We start from the raw sequence: 22051 nt of genomic DNA, 5'->3' as shown, positions 1-22051 counted from the left end.
TGGTTCTCAGTTCCCGTCTTTAGGTCAACATGTACTTAATCCAACACAGCACTAAGTTTCTGCACACCTTGTATAGTCATGATCCAATACCACTTATTAACTGATGTAAGGGCCATACACGGGTTGCTCTGATGCCCATTGCAACACTCAATGCAGGAGGCTAAGCAAATAACTTTTGATTATAAACTATTAGGTCTTGGTCCAATGGTCAGGGAAGCCTCCTAGAACTCTTCTGTGCACTAGATTAGATGTTTTCTTTTTTCAGAAAAAATATAGCTGTGTACTTGTTTGGTTTAAAGATTTAGTCCCCAATCCTCACACAAGCTCAGTTGGACTTCCCCTTTTGCACAGTATGGGAGTAGTGAAGATTGTTGACGTTAAAAAACAATAATTGATTATAGATTGTTGGTTCAGAATGCTAAAGCAAAACTTTAAGCAGCCCATGACCCAAGAATGTCGATTACAGTACTCATTTTCCAAACTGATATGGGGCTAGGTATTAGAAGAGTAATCTGATTCATTAGATAGATTGGGCTATGATGTTTCATACACTGCAAGTGTAATATATTCATGTCCAAATTGCATAAGCCACAATTACAGAGTAAGAAGAAGATTGCTCTATAACTTCAATCTTGTGAAAAGAAGATGTTAAAGCCTTCCTTCACATTGATGAAGCACTAGCATATTGTTCTACGAGGGAAGCATAGATGCCATCTTTCATACTAATCAAGCTTTCATGGTTCCCTTTCTCCTTAATAACTCCATTTTGAATAACTGCAATCAAGTCTGCACACTTAATTGTGGACAGCCTGTGTGCCACCATGATTGTGGTTTTTCCCACAATAGCTTGATCCAATGCATCGTGGACTACTTTTTCAGATTCAGCATCAAGAGCACTAGTGGCCTCATCAAGAAGTAGAATCTTGGGGGACCTTACAATTGCTCGAGCAATGGCCACTCTTTGCTTCTGTCCTCCTGACAAATGTATCCCTCTTTCACCAACTTGTGTGTCGTACCCCTGAATTTATTAATCTTTGGGGAATTAATCAACAGAGCACTTTAAAATGTCAAAAACAAGATTGGATAGTAAAAATATGTGAAGTCAACAGGAAAGGATGACAAGGTAATAAGGAAGGTAAGTTTCTGTTTGCAAAAGGTCTAAGGAGTGAATGTATCTGCCTCCTTTCTCGTAGAAGCGATCCAAAATACTCGATCAATCTTTCTGTACTCAATTCAAATAGATGCTTTTTGAATGAATTATGAATTTCGGAAACAACTAAGATAAGAAATATGGTGTGTTTAGACCTGCTGTAAGCTGCTTATGAACTTGTGAGCATTTGCAATTTCCGCTGCAGATATAATTTCGGCCTCTCTGGCGCTGTCTTCTTTGCCATATGCAATGTTGGCGCGAATTGTGCCATTAAATAAAACTGGCTCCTGACTTACCAATCCCATCTGCTGCCTTAACCATCTTAAATTCAGCCTTCGGATTTCTACTCCGTCTAATGTTATTTCACCTGAATTAGGATCATAAAATCTTTGCAGCAATGAAATGACAGTAGATTTTCCGCTCCCACTTTCTCCAACCAGAGCAAGTGTCTGAACAACGAACTGCACATAATTAGTTTCAGTTGACAACTAAAACCAGTTTCTCTTTTTGATTACCTACTGACTAAGGGTGAAGTAAAGTAAAATTAAACAAATAAAGAAACTGAAGACCATTCATGAGACTTTACCTTGCAAGACTCAATAGCCAAACAAAGATCTTCAAAAATTGGAACATCAGGTCTACTGGGATATTTGAAGCTGACGTGTTGAAATAGTATGTCTCCCTTCACATTGTCTAACGTAATTCCTGAGGTCTCACTCGAGTCTATGGGTGACTTCTGGTCAAGAAGTGCAAAGATAGAAGCAGCTCCACTCCTCCCTTTGCTAGTGTCTGGACTAAGGGCACCTGATGTAGATATACTGACAGCTGCCAAACTCAGGCCATAGAAAACCTGCCAATTATGTTAAGTGGAATAAGAACAAATGTAATAGAAATGATATGAACCTGCCAATTTGTTAAGTGGAGGAAGCTCAAATTCAAATAGAAATGGTAAACGACTTTAATCTTTAGCGGCTAGAAAAATGATAATGAAAAACGATATATTATGAATCTTACCTGGAAAACCTCACCAAAGGTTATGTTGCCAGCCTTAATGAGTCTAGCTCCAAAATAGAAAATGGTTGCATAAGCAGAGTACAGGAAGAACATGGACAAACCATATCCTACACCACTATATAATCCTTGTTTTATTCCTAATGTCATAGGACGTTTACACTTCTTCTTAAACAGTTGTATCACCTTATCCTCTGCAGAAAAGGATGCAACTGTTCGAATACTTCCAACTGCATCACTGGCTACTTGAGTGGAATCCTCGTACAGCTTCTGTAAACAGAATGAAATGTCAACTTTTATTGCATAATCCCTCAATTCCAGAAACAAATACTTTGGCTATGAAAACTTTTGGGCAATTAGTTTCTTTCCAACACAAAGAAGATGCAAAGGTGTCAGCTTATTACCCGAGTTCAGATCTAGTACCGCAACGAATATCAGTCTTCTGTTCCCTTTTGCATGGTAAGTTTTGAAATCATCAGAACATACACAAACTCCTAAAGACACTAAACATCACTCGCAGTACTTATTTATTTCTAAATTGTTCATTTCTCAAAGTATTGTTTGTTTCACTTCCAGTGCAGCAACTATTAACAAATTGTCCTGCCTACAGATATTTAATCAAATCTCTAAAAACTGAAGAAATATCAAATTTTATGGCAAAAACAAAGTATGCACCTAGTTGTAATTTAAAAGCACTGTAATGATGGCTCTGTGGTTATAACAAGAATAACTTGGTATAGTGCCTAAACTTATTATCTCAAGACCTTGTACCAGACAAGAATGCAAGTAATTATGAGTTTCTGATTTCTCTTTCGAAAGTCAATATCTCATACATTTGAACCTCCCAACAGTAATCAAGGTCTTGAACTAACCTTTGCATCTGCACTGAATCCACTTAAGGATTTCATATTCATGTACCCGTGAAGGCCAATCAGTGGTAACATTACTATTACTATGAGAGATAACTGCCAGCTTGCTCCAAAACCAATAGCCAAACCAGCAAAAGCTGTTGAACTATTCTGAACAAGCGAGGAAAGTGATTCGCCAACTAGACTTCTTACACATGTTGCATCAATGGCAAGCCGAGAGCTAATTCTACCACTTGAATTCTCCTGCCTGTCAAACCAACTTATGTCCATATGAATTATTCTTTCAAAGCATTTCAACCGAATTCGTCTGATTAGCTTACATCCTGCCACAGCAAAAAAGTATGTTTTTAATGGTGTTGCCAGTAAAGAAGACCCCCCAAGAACTATTAGCATTAACGCCCAAAATCTTGATTTCTTCTGAAGTTCATAAGCAGGCTCATAGAAGGTCTTGATTGCTCCTGATAAAATTACACCAAAAATTGGTAATATAGCACCAGTAACAACAGCTGCCAAAGAACCAAGCAATAATTCTGGAATTTCTTGTTTGTTAACGTAGGCCAAGCGGTAAAGTGGAACTTGATGGTCCATCTTTGATGGCATGGAAGCTGATTCTTGCGATTCTCCAACTGCCATATCAACCATATTGACAACAGTAGGCAGACCAGTTGAAATGGAGAATGAGTGATGGCTACTGTTACTTAATCCAGATGAGCATCGGCTTATGGATCTCAGAGAGGAAATACTCTGGCTTGAATGTCTTCCTGAATCTGTTTTAATCCCTGAGCCATCCTGATTATCCACAATATGCTCATCGGATTCTTTGCTAAGCTGTTGTAATCGTACAAGCTCAAAATATACTCCCCCAGGATTATTTAGTAGCTCAGTATGTAAGCCTGAAAGTTTTAAATGATTAAATTAGCAATAAGCATTTCCTGTAAGCCTAATGGAACGAGAAAGAAATAGATATAGTTGAAAAGAATCCTCAACCATGATAACTCCTCATTTACATTCTGAGGAAACTTCAACAAAGCATGAAAATTTCTAGAAATATGTGAACCTTATCAACAATCGTTCTTGATAAGATGAGAAAATATAACAAGTACCTCCATCCAAATTCCAATAAGTCTTTTGATAGCTGCTGATCATCCTTTGGTTTGAAAAACTAGGGTCCTTACCCTTTAAGTTTGCGGAATTCAAATCACAATGCTTTCAAAGGGGAAACATTGGAGACATCTTAGTCGTGAATTATCTGCTACAATTATAACACAAGACTTGCTTATTCACGAAACATTTTAGCTATTCATTGTTGTTCTAAACCATCACTTTTACCTACTAGTAATTAACCGATCATTCAGTTTATATATCACACAAGTACTGACCTTCTTCAACAATCTTTCCTTGATGAATTACAGCAATTTTGTCTGCGTTCTTCACTGTACTCAAACGATGTGCTACAATAACAGTAGTTCGGTTGACCATAATCGCATCCAGAGCTTCTTGCACAATCCTCTCAGATTCTGCATCAAGAGCACTTGTAGCTTCATCCAGTAGCAAAATTCTGGGGTCTTTGAGAATTGCTCTAGCTATTGCGATTCTCTGCTTTTGTCCCCCTGACATCTGAATTCCATGCAAACCAACCATCGTGTCTAGTCCCTGAACATATTAACATTAGAAATGTCAAAAGGGAAAGCTGTCAAAATAAAAGTGAACAGAAAGGAATATTATGAGAAGACGAGTTCTCTCATGAAGATAGTTTCATTTAATTATTACTTCTGAATTTCTTGATTTCGTATCCATGCCAGTTAACTATCAACTTATCTTGGAGAAACCATTGTTAACAACCATGAGAAAGATCTGTTCATGTACTACTACTCCAGGTTCATGGTATTGTCCTTAGTTGCAACTTGCTGGTGCACGGCTTAATTTTTCAGAACCTAAAGTAATGATTGATTACATGCCAAGCTTTTGATGACAATTTGTTTAACTGTTACTGAAAAAATACATCTTTGCAAACATAAAGTTTGTGCTATCCAAGTAAACAATTCAAAAGAGTCTCAAAGCTAAACCTGAGGTAGTTTCTCTATGAACTTTGCAGCATTGGCGTGTTGTGCAGCAGCTTGTATTTCTTCAAGGCTTGCATTATCCTTCCCATATGCAATATTTTCCCTAATGCTCGAAGCAAATAAGATAGGTTCTTGGCTCACAAGACCAATTTTGCTTCTGATCCACTTGAGTTGAAAATCTTTGATGTTGATACCATCTAACAGAACTTCACCTGCTTGTGGATCATAAAATCTCTCGATAAGGCTCAGCACTGTTGATTTTCCACTTCCACTTCGTCCAACCAATGCTGCAGTTGTTCCACTTTTTATGAAGAGAGAAAATTCACTAAGAATTCGTTCATGCACCCTTGCTGGATAGCTGAAATAGACATTCTTCAATTCTATAGTACCAACCATATTATCCAATTTCAATCCATCTAAAATGGATGGACTGATTAATGGCTTTCTATTCATTATCTGAAACATTCTAAAAGCCGCAGCTTGTCCCAATGCAAATGCACTCAAGCATGGGGATGCTTGCCCAATTGAACTGCCAGAAAATCAAAACAGCTAGATGTTATTAGCATTTCAAGGGGTCATGCATATGAAATCAAATTCACCCAGTCAAGGCCATCCTAACCCCTATGAAATAAATCTTCCTATGCAATTTCTGCATTCTAATGTAGTGGATTTTGAAGTACACTTGGAAACATGACATGCAAAGAAGCATTCCTTTTTCTATTCCCACACGCATACACACAAAGAAGAATGTTACTCACAAGGATCCCGTTAGTATTGCGAGTGTTACATTCAGGACATCTCCTCCTGAATAGTGTTTCTCCAAGATCATCTTGGCCCCAACCCATATGGCTAAACCATAGCAGCAGTAGAAAACAAACATAAAGACACCAGAACCCAAACCGGCTGCCAAGCCCTCTTGCACACCGGATTTGTAAGCTTTATTTAGGGATTTGTCATATTCTGCAATAGCTTGCATCTCCCCTGTAAAAGATGCAACCTGAAATCCAAAATCTTTTGCTAGTCATGTATAATTGAAAGCGAAAAAGCTTAAAAAAACACCATTTTCAGAATTTCCATTCTAACAGTATTCTTACTGTTCGAATAGCACTAAGAGTCTGTTCAACCAGTGTAGCTGCTGCGGAATAGGCTGCTTGTCCGTGAGATGCTAGCTTTGCCATTAGGATAGTCATTGCAAAGGCAGTAAGGACAAGTGGTGGGATTGAAGATAACATTACCAAGGAGAGTAGCCACCCCTTGATAAAAGCTATAATAAAGCCTCCAAAAAAAGAAGCTGACAACTGTATGAATTTTCCAACCTGTTGTTTGCATCAAATAGAAAAGTATCATATTATGCTCCAATGATGCTAAGAACTTCTTGTTATGACTATGAGTTGAGCCATGATACCTTTTCACCCATGGCATCTTGAATAATAATAGTATCCCTTGATATCCTCTCAATAATTTCACCAGTACTAGTTTCTTTGTCAAAAAATGCAATATCTTGCATTAGTAAAGATCGCAGATATGAACTTCTCATCCGAGCTGCCTGCCTTTCTCCTGTGATTGTCCAGCAAGCTACCTCTGCCAAGGAAAAAGGGCGCATTGTTGAGTTTTTCTCCAATACTCATCATGAAATTATAGAGAACATTGCTAATCAGGAAACGAAAGTAACTCACGAAAAAAAGATGTGACACCAGAACTCAGAGCCAAGTACACAAACTTTAAAGATACCTGTACATGAATTTGTGAGTCAGATAAAATAGGACTTCCCGACACATAGTCCATCAAGATACCATTGCAACACTTGCATTCACAGAGTATAAATTGTAAGCTTCTTTGAGATAACTTTGAATGGAAGTTACAGAGTTGAAAATTTGAAATATCTACACAAAATATCTACCCAAACTGAACAGCATACCGTTGTCTATTTTCTATCTCCTGAAAGAAACCAAAATGTCAATAATTAAGAATCTGTTTGTTAAACTAGAGTGCTTGATACCTTTGAAACTTCATGTACAATTTCTTTTCTATCCAGAGTCTTTCCGAAAGAGTTGATTGTCTCTCCCAATACCACTGCCAAAAGGGGTACGCAAATCCCACTTGCAACTGCTGTGACCGTACCAACTACCATCAAGAAAACGTCAACAGAATCAGCTAAGGAGAACAGCTTGCAGTATGGGACTTTATCAGCCACTTCCTTTTTATTTCTAGACTTGACTGGAACTTCTTGATTGCCTGATGCTTCCAGTGAAGTGTTCCGGACGTTGATCATGTCTCCATTGGAGCAACTCCCCTCAGCCATCACTTGACTAGCGTGCTGGTTCTCCATTTATCAGATATCAGTATCCCAGACTCAATGGAAATGATGTGCCTGTATCCTTAGCATTCTATCACTCAATTTATATACAGAAAGTGATAGTTTTTTAAGTGATTATGGGGTGAAATGAGCAGTTTGAAGTGGCGATAATTTATATTTTACCATTGGAAATCACCTTTATTGAGCATCAAATAATGCAGAAAAATCCTTGTACGGAAATTCCAACATGATTCCTTCAAATGTATGCAACAAGCAAAACTAAAGATAATGTAATTAATGATAAGGGAAATAACAAACATCACTAAAATCTTAAAAGAACTAAAAGATATGCACAGCTTTCCAGTATGGAAATAAAAAACCACTTGAATTCTAAGACAGGTATTAGTCTTTGGGAGTAGGGTTGCAAACGAGCCGAGTCGAGTCGAGTCGAGTTTTGAGCTAATCGAGCCAAGTCTCGACTACATTTTATCAAACTCGAACTCGAGCTCGACGAGCCGGCAATTTTCAAGCTCGATCTTAACTCAAATCAAGTCGAGCCGAGCTCGAGCTCGAAAAAAATAAAAAATAATTATTTTATTTTAAAACAAAATAAATAAAATAATATTTTTTTCTTAATAAATAATAAAATATTAAGGATATATACGTAATTTTACTATGAAAATAAAAAATAAAAAAAATATATATAATATACATAATTTTATTATTAAATAAAAATAAAAATAAAAAAATATATATATACTCAAACTCGCGAGCCGGCTCGCGAGTTAACGAGCTTAATATTCTGAGCTCGAGTTCGACTCGAGCCGCTCGCGAGTGGCTCGATTCGTTTGCAGCCCTATTTGGGAGCCAATAATGTAGTATCAAATTTGCATGGTTACTAGTTCTTTTCTCAAATGCAAGTGCTCTGAGCATCAGTACTTTTAATTTTCTTCTAATAGTTTAGCACATTTAGAAGTGTTGTATCATGGACCATCAAAAGGGCAAAAAAAAAAAAAAAATGCTGAATCTTCATGACAACAAAAAAGTGTAAAAAAAAAAAAAGTACTCCAGTTACTTAACGAAAACCGGGAATGGAATTCTTTGAAGTAAATAAACACTCATTTACTCAATAGCCCAGAAATAGGATACATCCAACAAGAAACAAAAAATAAATGGAAATTTTAGCTACGTTAAAAAAAAAAGTGGCCTCCCCCTTCCCCCACAAAAAAAAAAAAAAAAAACCGGTAATCAAGAAATTTAATTGGTCCTTTTGGAACGGAACTGCCAGAAACACATAAATCTGGAGAGAATAAATTTTTATAAACACCATTTAAATCAAAGTCGTATAAAGCATTGAATATTTCATCTAAAATATATGTGTGACTAACTTTAAACATAGACATTTGATGCATGACAACTGATAAAGATCTTAAAAGTTCCACAATATCTGTCTTTTATTTCAACAACCAGTGCTGTGAAATATTCGGAGCTTTGCAATCATGGCTGTTGAATGATGTTTGCTAATTAGGATGTCGTCACCTATGATGAAATTTGTGGTACCACTCTTTGTTCTGAAAGGCGAAAATATTAATCATGTGGTTTTTTTAACTTTTCCAGAGATACGAAATGACACGCGCCAATACAGGTTAATATTAAGCTTCATTTTCATTTAGTTGAAGGGCTGAAGATAATAACTTAATGTAATGCACTGAGCTTGACTAATAAGTTTCTTGATTAACATGCTACCGACAAGTTTAGATTCTAATCATTTTAAAGTTTGCTTTATAACGTAATGATTAGGAACTGATTAGTAGCGAGAAAAGCTTAAGACAATAGGACCACTTGGCCCTGTCTGGTTCAATTATGTCTTCTTCGTAGGTGATGAAACAAAAAGCAATTAAAAGATTGTTTAAATATTTGAAAGTTCAACGTTTTGCCAAGTTATTTAGGAAGTATTATATTAGAGAAAAGTTTACATTATGCTTCATTTTCATTTGGAAGAAACGAGGGACTGCAGCAGGTAAGTTGAAGGGCTGAAGATACTAACCTGTTTGATAACCCAACGAAACACTTAGACTTAATCAATTTAGATCTTAACATGTTCAGATGTGTTTGATAACTAAAAATATAACATCTTAATTAATTAAATAGTTCTAACTTATCTAAATAAAATTTACTCCAAATAATAAGCGATAAGTTATTACTTATCACTTAAAGCAAAATACGCTCAAGTATTTAATAATTCAGCAATTTAATAGATTCATATTTCAGATTTTAGATTTCATATTTCATATTTCAATTTTATTAAATGCTCACGTACTAAGCTTTACCAATAAGTCTTCTAATTAACATGCTAATGACAAGTTTAGATTTTAATCATTTTAAACTTTGCTTTATAACGAAATGATTAGGAACTGATTAGTAGTGCGTAAAGCTTAAGATAGTAGGACCACTTATGTGAGGATCTAGAAAAATTTTCTCTACTTTATTTTACTTTATTTTATTTCTTTGAATATGTGACGACCTCACCTTCCCCTAGGGCGTAACTCAGGATTTAGCGGACCGCCTGTCCAACTCTCGCCAGGACTCACTCACTATTTCGAATAATATAATTCACAACTTCTTAACGTAAAGGAAACAACAGTTGTCAAATTTCAACATACAAATACATTCATTCCTGTCTCAAACTTCCATACAATCCCAAACACATCAAAAGATTAGAATTCTAAATACATTCAACCCTAATCGAGCGATTAGTGTGAGTACAATTACAAAATTTCCAAAAACTAGACTACGCTAACCTGTACAAGTTTCACGCCTCGCTCGTACTCCCTGTAAGGAAAACAAAACTAATAGAGTGACATAAATCTCAGTGAGGTCCCAAATAGCAAGTTGACCAGTAAGTACAAGTGACAATATCATAATAGTAAAATAGCGAGCATTAACAAATCAAGAAAATGAGCAATAACACTTCGAATGACCAAACATTAAATATTTAACATTTCATGTAAAAGGATACAGTTGCTCTTGTAAATTGGCTCCACCATAGCTTGATCGTATATTAGTTGACACTCCGTCAATTTTCGAGTAAGGTAACTAGTCCAGTAGTACTCCACTTAACTCCAATCTCCGTCCACCAACCAAATCCCTTACTGGGCCGCACTCCAAGATAAATATTGGTGGTAATACTCGAGTATACCGATTAGTCGAGGAGATAACACTCCATTCGACAAAACTAATGACCCAGGGTTCGTTATCGAATCGACCAAACCCTTACCGGCTCGACTCGACTAACTAGCCACAGGGTTTCTAGAATTCCAGACAAGATATGAATCATATGCATGTACATCAATTCACTTCCAATCAATGAACAAGAATATAGTACATTAGGACAAGTGCGATAAAGTACACCTTTGCCCGATCAAATCAATCACATATCATTCGATCACATTGGTCAAATATTGAAAACAAGTATCAAATTCAATCAGATATTTGGAAACATTCACCAAAGATTTGTGCTTCTTTGGATCACGTTCAGGTATTACTCCTGGTTTGGAGTCCAAATTTGCGATAAAACACCGTTTAAGAGTTTTGAAATCAACTAAGGTTCAAAACTTACGCGTTTCATTTAACGAAGACAAGTAATTGAAACTCATTTGAGGAATATTCATAAAACTCATGCTCACTCTTAAAACTTTGAAACGATTAAACTGTGAAATTTCCATTTGAGTCGAAGAGACGAGAAAAACGTATTTCTATTAGTCGTTACTTTAATTTTTCCAGGGGTACAAGTTTCGGTCAAATTCCAACTTATATATCTCTACGAAAGTAGACTCGAATACCCTAGACAAATCGTGTTCAATTCAACCTCAATTCTTCACTCGAATCACAAGTACACACTCCTAGTCCTTGAGTAAAAATTTGGGCGGCATGCCCCTTGTATTTAGCTAGTTTCCAACCATTAATGGCTTCATTGTTTCCCTCAAATCAACCCAAAGTCACACACAAGCAATGTTACCACAATAGCCCTTCAATTAGGCTTAATGTCATTCAAGTACAAAACAATACTAGTAATGCGACTGGAAACCAAGTTTAAGGACACACAACAAAATAGTAGGTTTGACGTCTCTTGGCATTTCGATCACAACGGAAGCTACGGCTATCGGTTTGGGGTAAACTTTATACCATTTTGAAGCTAAGACAGAGAACTACAAGTCTTATGAAGTCTTCGACAGCCATTTAATTCATTTTCAAGGTCAAAAGGTGCAATATCAGAGAAAACAGAAAACTGTCTGCTAAAAAGTGCATTTGGCAGTCAGGGGTAATTTTATCATTTCATATGCTACAGTCCCTAGATTGAGCTGAAATTTTATAGAAAGATATATAACTCCATTCCCTACAACTTTCATGTTTTGACTTAGGCCTGATTTGGCTTCTAACATGGTCGACTTAAACAGGTTAGAACAGAACAGATTGGTTTCAACTTTCTAGAATTTGAACTTTTACTCTAGAAATTCATATCTAACAAGTACTCTATCATCAAAACCATCAATTACTAGTTCAATAACATCATTTAATAGGTAGATAACCATAATCAAGGTTGAACATGTAAACCCTAGCTAAACATTCCACCATATCATCCACAACTCACTAATTAACCGTCATAACCCAAGATTAAGAGTTTCTATCCAAACTTTAGCAAGATTAAGAAGAGAAAAAGGAAAGACAGCCATGGTACCTTCCCAAAAAGTGCTTGTAGGTGAGAACCACACCCCTTTCTTCCACAACTTTTACCACACAAAGCTTCCTAAGTACTAAAATGAAAGTTTAATTGGTTTGGATTGGGTGATTTCTCTCAAATGAAGATAATTCAAGGTGAAAGTTGGAGTTTGCTCACTTGGTTTTTCTCTCCCTTAAGCTCAGCTGGAATGTGAAGAAATGAAGAGGAAATGAAGTGAATTTGGTGATAAAAATGAAGGAAATTGGTTGGTAAAACAACCCTTGGATGTTTGCCACTTGTCACCTCAAGATTACATCTTTAATTTTTCTTCTTTTTCCTTTCTTTTTGGCCAATAATTTCGGCTCTCTCAAGGATAATTAAGGCTGATATTTATGAAATAATAACAAGGGGATTAAGGTAATAAAGTAGTGGTCAAGTGGTGTATTCAATCGGTAGCAAACAGTACCCGTCGGATCAAACCGATTTTCCTTAAATCGCGTGTACTAGGGTTTTAACTTATGATTAACTAACTTATTATTATCACTTCTAATCATACACTTTCTCTTATTTAAAACTCACTCTTAATCTTCAAATTTAGTACACACTCCGTACTGAGTAAACACACTACCAAAAGACATAAAAACTCTAGTTTACTTTAACAATGAAAGTAAAGGAAAAACCCTTGGATCTATGATTAATTGTAACTATTAAGGAAGTGAATGAGTAGTAAGGCTATTATAAAGGAATAAATTCCAAATAAAAGGGAATTTTAAAAAAAATATGAGGGATTTTACAAGTCCTCACGCTCTCTTCCCCTTAAGAGAATTTCGACCTCGAAATTTATACCTTTAGTTGTAAACAACTTGGGATACTTCTCTTGCATGTCTTTCTCTAGCTCCCAGGTTGCTTCCTCCACCTCATGGTGTCTCCATAGAACCTTAACCAGGGGAATTTACTTATTTCTCAAGTCCTTCATCTTCCTATCCAGTACTCGAATGGGTCGTTCCTCATAGGTCAAAGACTCGTCCAGTTCAATATCTTCTGCGGGCAAAATGTGAGTCGAATCCGGATGATATTTCTTAAGCAAAGAAACATGAAACACGTCATGGATCCGAGACAAACTAGCTGGTAACTTTAGTTGATAAGCCACATTTCCTATCCATTGGAGTATATTAAACGGTCCTATGTACCTCAGTTGTAACTTTTTTCCTTTTCCTGCTTTAATTTTTCCTTTCAACGAGGTAACCCTAAGAAACACCTTATCTCCTATCTCAAACTCCAAATCTTTCCTCCGATGATCGGCATAGCTCTTTTGTCGGTTTTGGGCCGTTTGAAACCTCTGACGAATTACCTTTACCCTTTCGTAGGCTTCCTCAACCTATGGTATCGTGGTCGGATCTATGATCTTTCTCTCTCCTACTTCATCCCAATGAATAGGTGATCGGCACCGTTGCTCATACAATACTTCATAGGGGGCCATTTGAATAGAAGAGTGATAACTATTGTTATATGACAACTCAACCAAGGTTAGGTATTGGCTCCAACTCCCTCCAAAATCTACAATACAGGTTCTCAACATATCCTCACGAGTTTGAATGGTTCTCTCAGACTGTCCATCAGTTTGAGGATGATACGCTGTACTATAACTCAACTTAGTTCCTACAGCCTCTTGCAGCTTTTGCCAGAATCGAGATACAAATTTAGGATCCCTATCGGATACGATACTCACTGGTACCCCATGTAGTCTCACCACTTTATCCATATAGAGTTTGGCAAGTTTCTCTAAAGAGTATTTCATATTAACTGGCAAGAAATGTGCGGTCTTAGTTAATCGGTCTACTATCACTCAAATCGCATCATGACCTTTTTGAGTTTGTGGTAACCCTGATATAAAATCCATCGTTATGTGCGCTCCTATTTCCATTCAGGTATCTCTAAAGGCTGTAATAGATTCGATGGTTTTTGATGCTCAGCTTTCACTTGTTGGCACGTAAGACACTTTTGTATAAACTGAGCAATCTCCGCCTTCATATTATCCCACCAATACAGGCTTTTGAGATCTTGGTACATCTTACCACTATCTGGATGCACCGTATACCTAGAACGGTGAGATTCCTCCAAAATCTCCTTCTTCAGTTCTTCATCTTCAGGTACAACGACGCGATTTCGAAACCTCAAAATCCCATCAAGACCTAGGTTAAAATCAGGCAATTCTCCCTTCTTCACTCTTTCCACCCATTTCTGTACCGTTGGTTCTTTCATTTGGCCCTCCTTAATTCGATCCAACAGTGTCGATTTCACCTCAATATTTCCCAAAATAACTTTTCGCGGCTCCAGATGAGGGTTCTATTCACATACATTTTCTAACAAGCTTCATTTGCCCACCATTAAACTTGCAAGTTAAGCCTTTCGATTTAAGGCATTTGCTACAACATTAGCCGTTCCTGGATGGTAATTAATCGTACAATCATAGTCTTCTAAAAACTCCACCCACCGATGTTGTCTCAGATTTAGCTCTTTATGAGAGAATAAGTATTTAAGGCTCTTATGATTCGTGTGTACCTCAAATGTCACCCCATACAAATAATGCCGTCACTTCTTCAAAGCAAATACAATTGCCGCAAGCTCTAAGTTATGGGTTGGATAGTTTTGCTCATGAGACTTTAACTTTCGAGAAGCATAGGCAATTACATTCCTATTTTACATCAGAACACACCCTAACCCTTCTCTCGAAGTATCGGTATAAACCGTATAGCTATCCTTCCCGTTGGGCAAGGCTAACACTAGCACCAAGCTCTTAGAAACTATTTTCACACTTAGTATCCCACATGTATTTTCCTTGTTTCTTGGTCAAATTAGTTAGGAGTCCCGCAATTTTTGAGAAATTCTTTATAAACCGGCGGTAGTACCCCGCTAGACCCAGAAAACTTCAAATTTTGGTAGGAGTCTCCGGCCGTTTCCATTTGGCAACAGCTTTCACTTTAGCCGGGTCTATAGTAAGTCCATCTTTTGAAATTATATGGCCTAGGAACGCCACTTTCTCTAATCAAAATTCACACTTGATAAATTTAGCAAACAACTGGTGCTCTCTTAAGGTTTGCAACACTATTCTCAAGTGTTGTTCATGCTCCTCCCTTGTTTTCGAATACACCAAGATATCATCAATAAACACTACCACGAACCTATCCAAATAAGGTTTAAACACCTGATGCATTGAATCCATGAAGGCTGCTGGGGCATTGGTTAAGTCAAAAGGCATTACTGCAAACTCAAAATGCCCATATCGAGTGTTGAAGGCCGTTTTTGGCACATCCTCCTTTCTAATTCTCAATTGGTAATATCCCTGTTGAAAATCCAACTTAGAAAACACCATGGCCCATTGTAATTGATCAAGCAAGTCATCGATGTGGGGCAAAGGATATTTGTTCTTAATGGTTACTACATTCAACTCTCGATAATCAATGCATAACCTTAAACTCCCATCCTTCTTTTCTACAAATAGCACTGGAGCGCCCCAAGGTGACTCGCTCTTGTGTATGAATCCTGTGAGAACCCGTAATTCTCTCATTTTCTAGGTTTTATTCCCTTTAATGGCATGTTTTCTGCATTTTTTTTATCCAAAAAATTTCTAGATAATTTTTATGAATAAATAGAGTTTTTAGATGATTTTTCTAATATCGATTAGTTTTTGAGAAATTAAGAGTGTATACTGGACGTGGGACCCGCTAGTGCGGAAAGTTCGGAAAAATTCGGCCAACTAGGTTAAGTTTTGGATACTGGGTTTAAATTATCGGGTGCTATGAGATAAGTAGAGGTTACCAAGTGGATTGGTGTGAGAGGAAACAAAGGGATATACATGCATTTAATAGGGTGACAAGTGTCACCATGTGATTAAGTCTTACAATTTTGACCACTATTCATCACTTTACCAAATTAATACCAAAATTCACCAAAAATTCACCATTTTCTCCAATCCTTGGACGACTCTCTCTCTCTAGAAAACAAGGGAAGAAAACTCTCCAAGTTCTTGCTTCAATCTTGTTCAAATCCAACAAATCAACCATTTAATCTTGCTTTTGTTCCATAAAACCCCTTCACTTAGTGATTGTGAGGTGTTTAGTGGAGTTGTTTGGAAGGCTAAGGTGATTAGTTACTCCCTCTCTTGTATTGCTAAGGAGAGTAGTGAAGGAACCCCTCTCCTCCATCTAATGATGTTTAATTCATGACTTGTGGTAACCTAAGGGATGATATTTGGTGTTATTTCGTGATTTTGGTTGAGATTGATGACATTTTCTATTTACTCATGATTTTTCTGTTTTCATATGATTATTATTATGTGGTCATGTATGATGATTGAAAATGATATTTAAGGAAGCTAGAAGGTGGGAAAAGTGGTTAATTGCAGGAAATTTCTGTTTTGGAAGGAAATTTGGAAAGTTAGGGTTTCATTTCCCTTAATTCTGCCCGGCACTGTTCATCATAGTTAGAGGCCGAATTAGACTTAGGTTAAAACATGAAAGTTTAGGGAATGATATTTTAGAGTTTCCTGAAAAATTTCAGACCAATCGGAGTAGCGTAGCTTGTGAAAAGATTGAAATACCCCTGCTGCCCTGGTTTCACCCGAACTTGAGAATTGCTTCTGTAATTGGTTAATTTGGTTGGGAATACTTCTGATTTGGTTGTTGAGGTCTTCTGAAGCAATGTAGCCTTATGTCTTAGCTTTGGGATGGCTTTGGAATCACTTTATTTGGACTTAGGTAGCCTGAATTACGGTTCGTTAACCAGAATGCGGTTTGTTAACCTGTCTTTACTGTTCTGGTTTTGTATATTGCATTTTTGACCTGGTTTCACTACAAACTGGACTGAGTGGCCTTCTTCAACATTGTAACCCTATCTCTTAGCTTCGAAACGGTGTGTATTTCACCTCCATCTGATAATCATAGTGCCAATGGTGCCAAAACCGCAAAATGACGTCAAAACTGTCTTTTGGTTTTAGGGTATATATAATTGGGGCTTTTCTAGGGTTTCTTTGTTGAGATACCATTTGGTTGTTTTGAAGGGTATTGTGGCTCTAACTAAAGGTGCTTGATAGTTTGTGATTGGGTATTGAGGTTTGGTTGGAAAAGTAAAGAAAGACAAGGGGAAGTGCCGTCCAAATGTTTGCAGGAGCTTCTGTGCAGTCTCGGGAGATTTTCTATATCTTGATGTAGAAATGTCAGACTTGAGTTTTGTTTGTTGCGTTTTAAACTAGATTCATAGGGATATAAATCGTGTAAATTTCAGACCCTGTTTCTATCTGTCCAATTTATGGTAATTTTTCAAAGTTGACTGAAATATTGTACCTGTTCTGTCTTCCACTGGATAAAGCAGCGACTTGCGACTTGAATTTGACTGACTTGCGTTCCGAGTCTTACAATGGTGTTTTCTGGAAAGTTGTAGTCCTTTGAATGTATTTTCCAACGGTATAGCCTTTATTAATTTTGGACTTACAAAACTTGAGATATGATTTTTCAAATAGGGTTGCGTGAAACTGGAAAATCCTATTTTTCTAGTATTGACCTTACTTTCATTTTCTACTCCACATTTGGAGTTGATCAGTCACTGTAGGTAGGGCTTTGAGGTTGTTCATGCCTTTAAGACTATTTGTTACCTTTTTACTTTGGGGTCCCCTCTTTGCTTTGCATTAACGGTTCTTTTGAATAGGCATATGGCTCGTAACCAAGTCTCACTTGCGAATTTCATACTAGGTCTTGGGAGTCGAGTCTTAAGTGTTTGTCTTGATTGTTCTAGGAGGTGCCGACGATTAAAGCCACACTTGGGAAGGAAACTTTTGAAATTATCCTTATTTGAACTGGTGAGTGTACCACTCCCCTCATTTGTTGCTTAACTTGATTTCTGCACTTGCAATCTGTGATCTGAATGACTGAACTATCTGTTTATTTTGTTTGAGACGAGGGTGTACTTTATCACACTCGTTCTCCTGTCTGTTCATATGCCAATTTTGGTGCGAATCTGAATCTATTATCTGTATCTGTATCTGTATCTGTTCTGACGCCGTTTGGAAGCTTGTATCCAACGACCTTTCTGTGACCTCTGAACTCAACACCTGTGGCTAGTTACTCGAGTCGGGCCGGCAAGGGTCTGGTCGATTAGATAACGAACCATGGTAGTCTGTTTTGGGATCTTTGGGTATTGAGACGCTTGATTCCGGTATACTCGAGTATTACCATTTCTGAACGGATTGGATTTTGGGCCCGGTAGGGATATGTGAGGTGGAAGGAATCGGAGAAAGTGGAGTCTACGGTATTAGTTATTTCTTTAACGTTGACGGAGTGTCAATTATTATTTCGATCAAGTTTTGGTGAAGCAAATGGGAATTTGGCTCCTGAGAGCTACCTGTATCCTTCATATTGTGCTGTTCATTTATTTCTCGTATTTGATGTGAATACGTGCCTTAAAAGTGATTTCTCATGATTTCCACTGTTTATAATTTTGGTACCTCATTGAGCTTCTAGCTCACCCCGTCCCGTTATTTTTTTGTTTTCCTTACAGGGAACAATACTTTTGAACCATGATTTTGAAGAAAGAAGTAGAGCGAGCTCTAGTTATTCTTTTGTATAGCACCTCTGTAGTTGAAACCCTAATTGTACTTTGGTTCCTCGTGAATATTCCAATTTGTATTGCTTGTTAAACTTTTAAACCTTTCAGTGTTTGTATTTATTAAAGAGATTAACCATGTAAATTAAGTGTACTTGTTGAGATGGTACTTTTACTTGGCTGGATGAACACTTCTGGTGTCCGTATGGTTTGGTAAGTTTTATTTTGGCTTGGTGGTCTCCAATTGCTTGTTTTCTTTGGATTCCGGTGCGCGGTTGTAGGGTTTTAAGTGATTTGACTCCGTAGTCCTGGCGAGAGCTGGGCAGGCGGTCCGCCGAACCCTTTGGCTCGCCTTAGGGTGAGGTGGGGCTGTCACAGGTGGTATCAAAGTGGCTTCGCGTGGTCTCTGCGCGGAGTGAGCTTGGGCCAAGTGGTGTTATGGTCCCGATTCCGTGAATATGTACGAAGGTTTAAGTGCTCTTTGAGCATAAGCTTTGGATCATGAAATATTGTAGGTTTTAAACCTTTATCATGGTACTTGGAGACAATAGATCTGTAGGTCAGGTAAGAATCTCGATTGTAGATGAATTACTCATGGAACTGCCCAGCCCGAGTTGTGAATTATCTTATTTTGGGATTCTTGTGCCCGACTACTAAATAGACGAGAGTCTAGGTTAGAAATAACTTGGGTAGACTAGAAATGAGCTTGGCTAGTGATGGGATACTGATTGCTTAGCTAGGTACGGTGCTCAATTTTAGTGTGAGAAGGAAGCAGTAAAATTTTTGGTATTCCGAAGAAGGCGATGATAAGGAATTTCGAGGGCGAAATTCTTTTAAGGGGGAGAGAGTGTGAGAACCCGTAATTCTCTCATTTTCTAGGTTTTATTCCCTTTAATGGCATGTTTTCTGCATTTTCTTTATCCGGAAAATTTCTAGATAATTTTTATGAGTAAATAGAGTTTTTACATGATTTTTCTAATATCGATTAGTTTTTGAGAAATTAAGAGTGTATACTGGACGTGGGATCCGCTAGTGCGGAAAGTTCGGAAAAATTTGGCCAACTAGGTTAAGTTTTGGATACTAGGTTTAAATTATCGGGTGCTATGAGATAAGTAGAGGTTACCAAGTGGATTGGTATCAGAGGAAACAAAGGGATATACATGCATTTAATAGGGTGACAAGTGTCACCATGTGATTAAGTCTTACAATTTTGACCACTATTCATCACTTTACCAAATTAATACCAAAATTCACCATTTTCTCCAAGCCTTGGCCGACTCTCTCTCTCTAGAAAACAAGGGAAGAAAACTCTCCAAGTTCTTGCTTCAATCTTGTTCAAATCCAACAAATCAACCATTTAATCTTGCTTTTGTTCCATAAAACCCCTTCACTTAGTGATTGTGAGGTGTTTAGTGGAGTTGTTTGGAAGGCTAAGGTGATTAGTTACTCCCTCTCTTGTATTGCTAAGGAGAGTAGTGAAGGAACCCCTCTCCTCCATCTAATGATGTTTAATTCATGACTTGTGGTAACCTAAGGGATGATATTTGGTGTTATTTCGTGATTTTGGTTGAGATTGATGACATTTTCTATTTACTCATGATTTTTCTGTTTTCATATGATTATTATTATGTGGTCATGTATGATGATTGGAAATGATATTTAAGGAAGCTAGAAGGTGGGAAAAGTGGTTAATTGCAGGAAATTTCAGTTTTGGAAGGAAATTTGGAAAGTTAGGGTTTCATTTCCCTTAATTCTGCCTGGCACTGTTTATCATAGTTAGAGGCCGAATTAGTCTTAGGTTAAAACATGAAAGTTTTAGGAAATAATATTTTAGAGTTTCCTGCAAAATTTCAGGCCAATCGGAGTAGCGTAGCTTGTGAAAAGATCGAAATACCCCTGCTGCCCTGGTTTCACCCGAACTTGAGAATTTCTTCTGTAATTGGTTAATTTGGTTGGGAATACTTCTGATTTGGTTGTTTAGGTCTTCTGAAGAAATGTATCCTGATGTCTTAGATTTCGGATGGCTTTGGAATCACTTGATTTGGACTTAGGTAGCCTGAATTACGGTCCGTTAACAAGAATGCGGTTTGTTAACCTGTCTTTACGGTTCTAGTTTTGTTTATTGAATTTTTGACCTGGTTGCACTACAAACTGGACTGAGTGGCCTTCTTCAACATTGTAGCCCTATCTCTTAGCTTCGAAACGGTGTGTATTGTACCTCCATCTGATAATCGTAGTGCCAATGGTGCCAAAACCGCAAAATGACGTCAAAACTGTCTTTTGGTTTTACGGTTTATAATTGGGGCTTTTCTAGGGTTTCTTTGTTGAGATACCATTAGATTGTTTTGAAGGGTATTGTGGCTCTAACTAAAGGTGCTTGATAGTTTGTGATTGGGTGTTGAGGTTTGGTTGGAAAGGTAAAGAAAGACAAGGGGAAGTGCTGTCCAAATGTTTGCAGGAGCTTCTGTGCAGTCTCGGGAGATTTTCTATATCTTGATGTAGAAATGTCGGACTTGAGTTACGTTTGTTGCGTTTCAAACTAGATTCATAGGGCTATAAACCGTGTAAATTTCAGACCCTGTTTCTATCTGTCCAATTTATGGTGATTTTTCAAAATTGACTGAAATATTGTACCTGTTCTGTCTTCCACTGGATAAAGCAGCGACTTGCGACTTGCGACTTGAATTTGACTGACTTACGTTCCGAGTCTTACAATGGTGTTTTCTGGAAAGTTATAGCCCTTTGAATGTATTTTCCAACGGTATACCTTTATTAATTTTGGACTTACAAAACTTGAGATATGAATTTTCATATAGGGTTGCGCGAAACTGGAAAATCCTGTTTTTCTAGTATTGACCTTACTTTCATTTTCTACTCCACATTTGGAGTTGATCAGTCACTGTAGGTAGGGCTTTGAGGTTGTTCATGCCTTTAAGACTAATTGTTACCTTTTCACTTCGGGGCCCCCTCTTTGCTTTGCATTAACGGTTCTTTTGACTAGGCATATGTCTCGTAACCAAGTCTCACTTGCGAATTTCATACTAGGTCTTGGGAGTCGAGTCTTAAGTGTTTGTCTTGATTGTTCTAGGAGGTGTCGACGATTAAAGCCACACATGGGAAGGAAACTTTTGAAGTTATCCTTATTTGAACTGGTGAGTGTACCACTCCCCTCATTTGTTGCTTAACTTGATTTCTGCACTTGCAATCTGTGATCTGAATGACTGAACTATCTGTTTATTTTGTTGATACGAGGGTGTACTTTATCACACTCGTTCTCCTGTCTGTTCATATGCCAATTTTGGTGCGAATCTGAATCTGTTATCTGTATCTGTATCTGTATCTGTT

At 37.4% G+C, this 22051-nt stretch overlaps 2 protein-coding genes across 3 annotated transcripts; both read right to left on the bottom strand.

Annotated features, from left to right (window-relative positions):
- Nucleotides 1-499: 499 nt before the first annotated feature.
- Nucleotides 500-7502, bottom strand: LOC113722181 (ABC transporter B family member 11-like). 2 transcript variants are annotated; one of them, XM_072062992.1, is made up of 12 exons: nucleotides 7093-7502; nucleotides 6770-6824; nucleotides 6499-6674; nucleotides 6188-6409; nucleotides 5852-6090; nucleotides 5097-5622; nucleotides 4410-4683; nucleotides 3034-3923; nucleotides 2165-2431; nucleotides 1737-2000; nucleotides 1306-1611; nucleotides 500-1018 (listed from the first exon to the last, which is right to left on the bottom strand). In XM_072062992.1, the coding sequence occupies exons 1-12, from the start codon at nucleotides 7420-7422 to the stop codon at nucleotides 662-664; spliced, it is 3906 nt and encodes a 1301-aa protein (XP_071919093.1). In that variant the 5' UTR covers nucleotides 7423-7502; the 3' UTR covers nucleotides 500-661. The 2 variants fall into 2 exon arrangements, with proteins under 2 accessions (XP_071919093.1, XP_027101467.2); XM_027245666.2 differs by having other exon boundaries at nucleotides 1306-1599; nucleotides 7093-7501.
- Nucleotides 7503-13487: 5985 nt separating this feature from the next.
- On the bottom strand, nucleotides 13488-15677 carry LOC140005206 (uncharacterized). Its single transcript, XM_072045769.1, has 3 exons — nucleotides 15315-15677; nucleotides 14185-14455; nucleotides 13488-13912 (listed from the first exon to the last, which is right to left on the bottom strand). Exons 1-3 carry the CDS (start codon nucleotides 15675-15677, stop codon nucleotides 13488-13490), a joined length of 1059 nt encoding a protein of 352 aa, XP_071901870.1.
- Nucleotides 15678-22051: the final 6374 nt, after the last annotated feature.

This window comes from Coffea arabica, chromosome 1c, assembly GCF_036785885.1.
Source record: "Coffea arabica cultivar ET-39 chromosome 1c, Coffea Arabica ET-39 HiFi, whole genome shotgun sequence".
In the NCBI taxonomy this organism is placed as follows: domain Eukaryota; kingdom Viridiplantae; phylum Streptophyta; class Magnoliopsida; order Gentianales; family Rubiaceae; genus Coffea; species Coffea arabica.
This window is presented reverse-complemented; position numbering and strand designations above follow the sequence as displayed.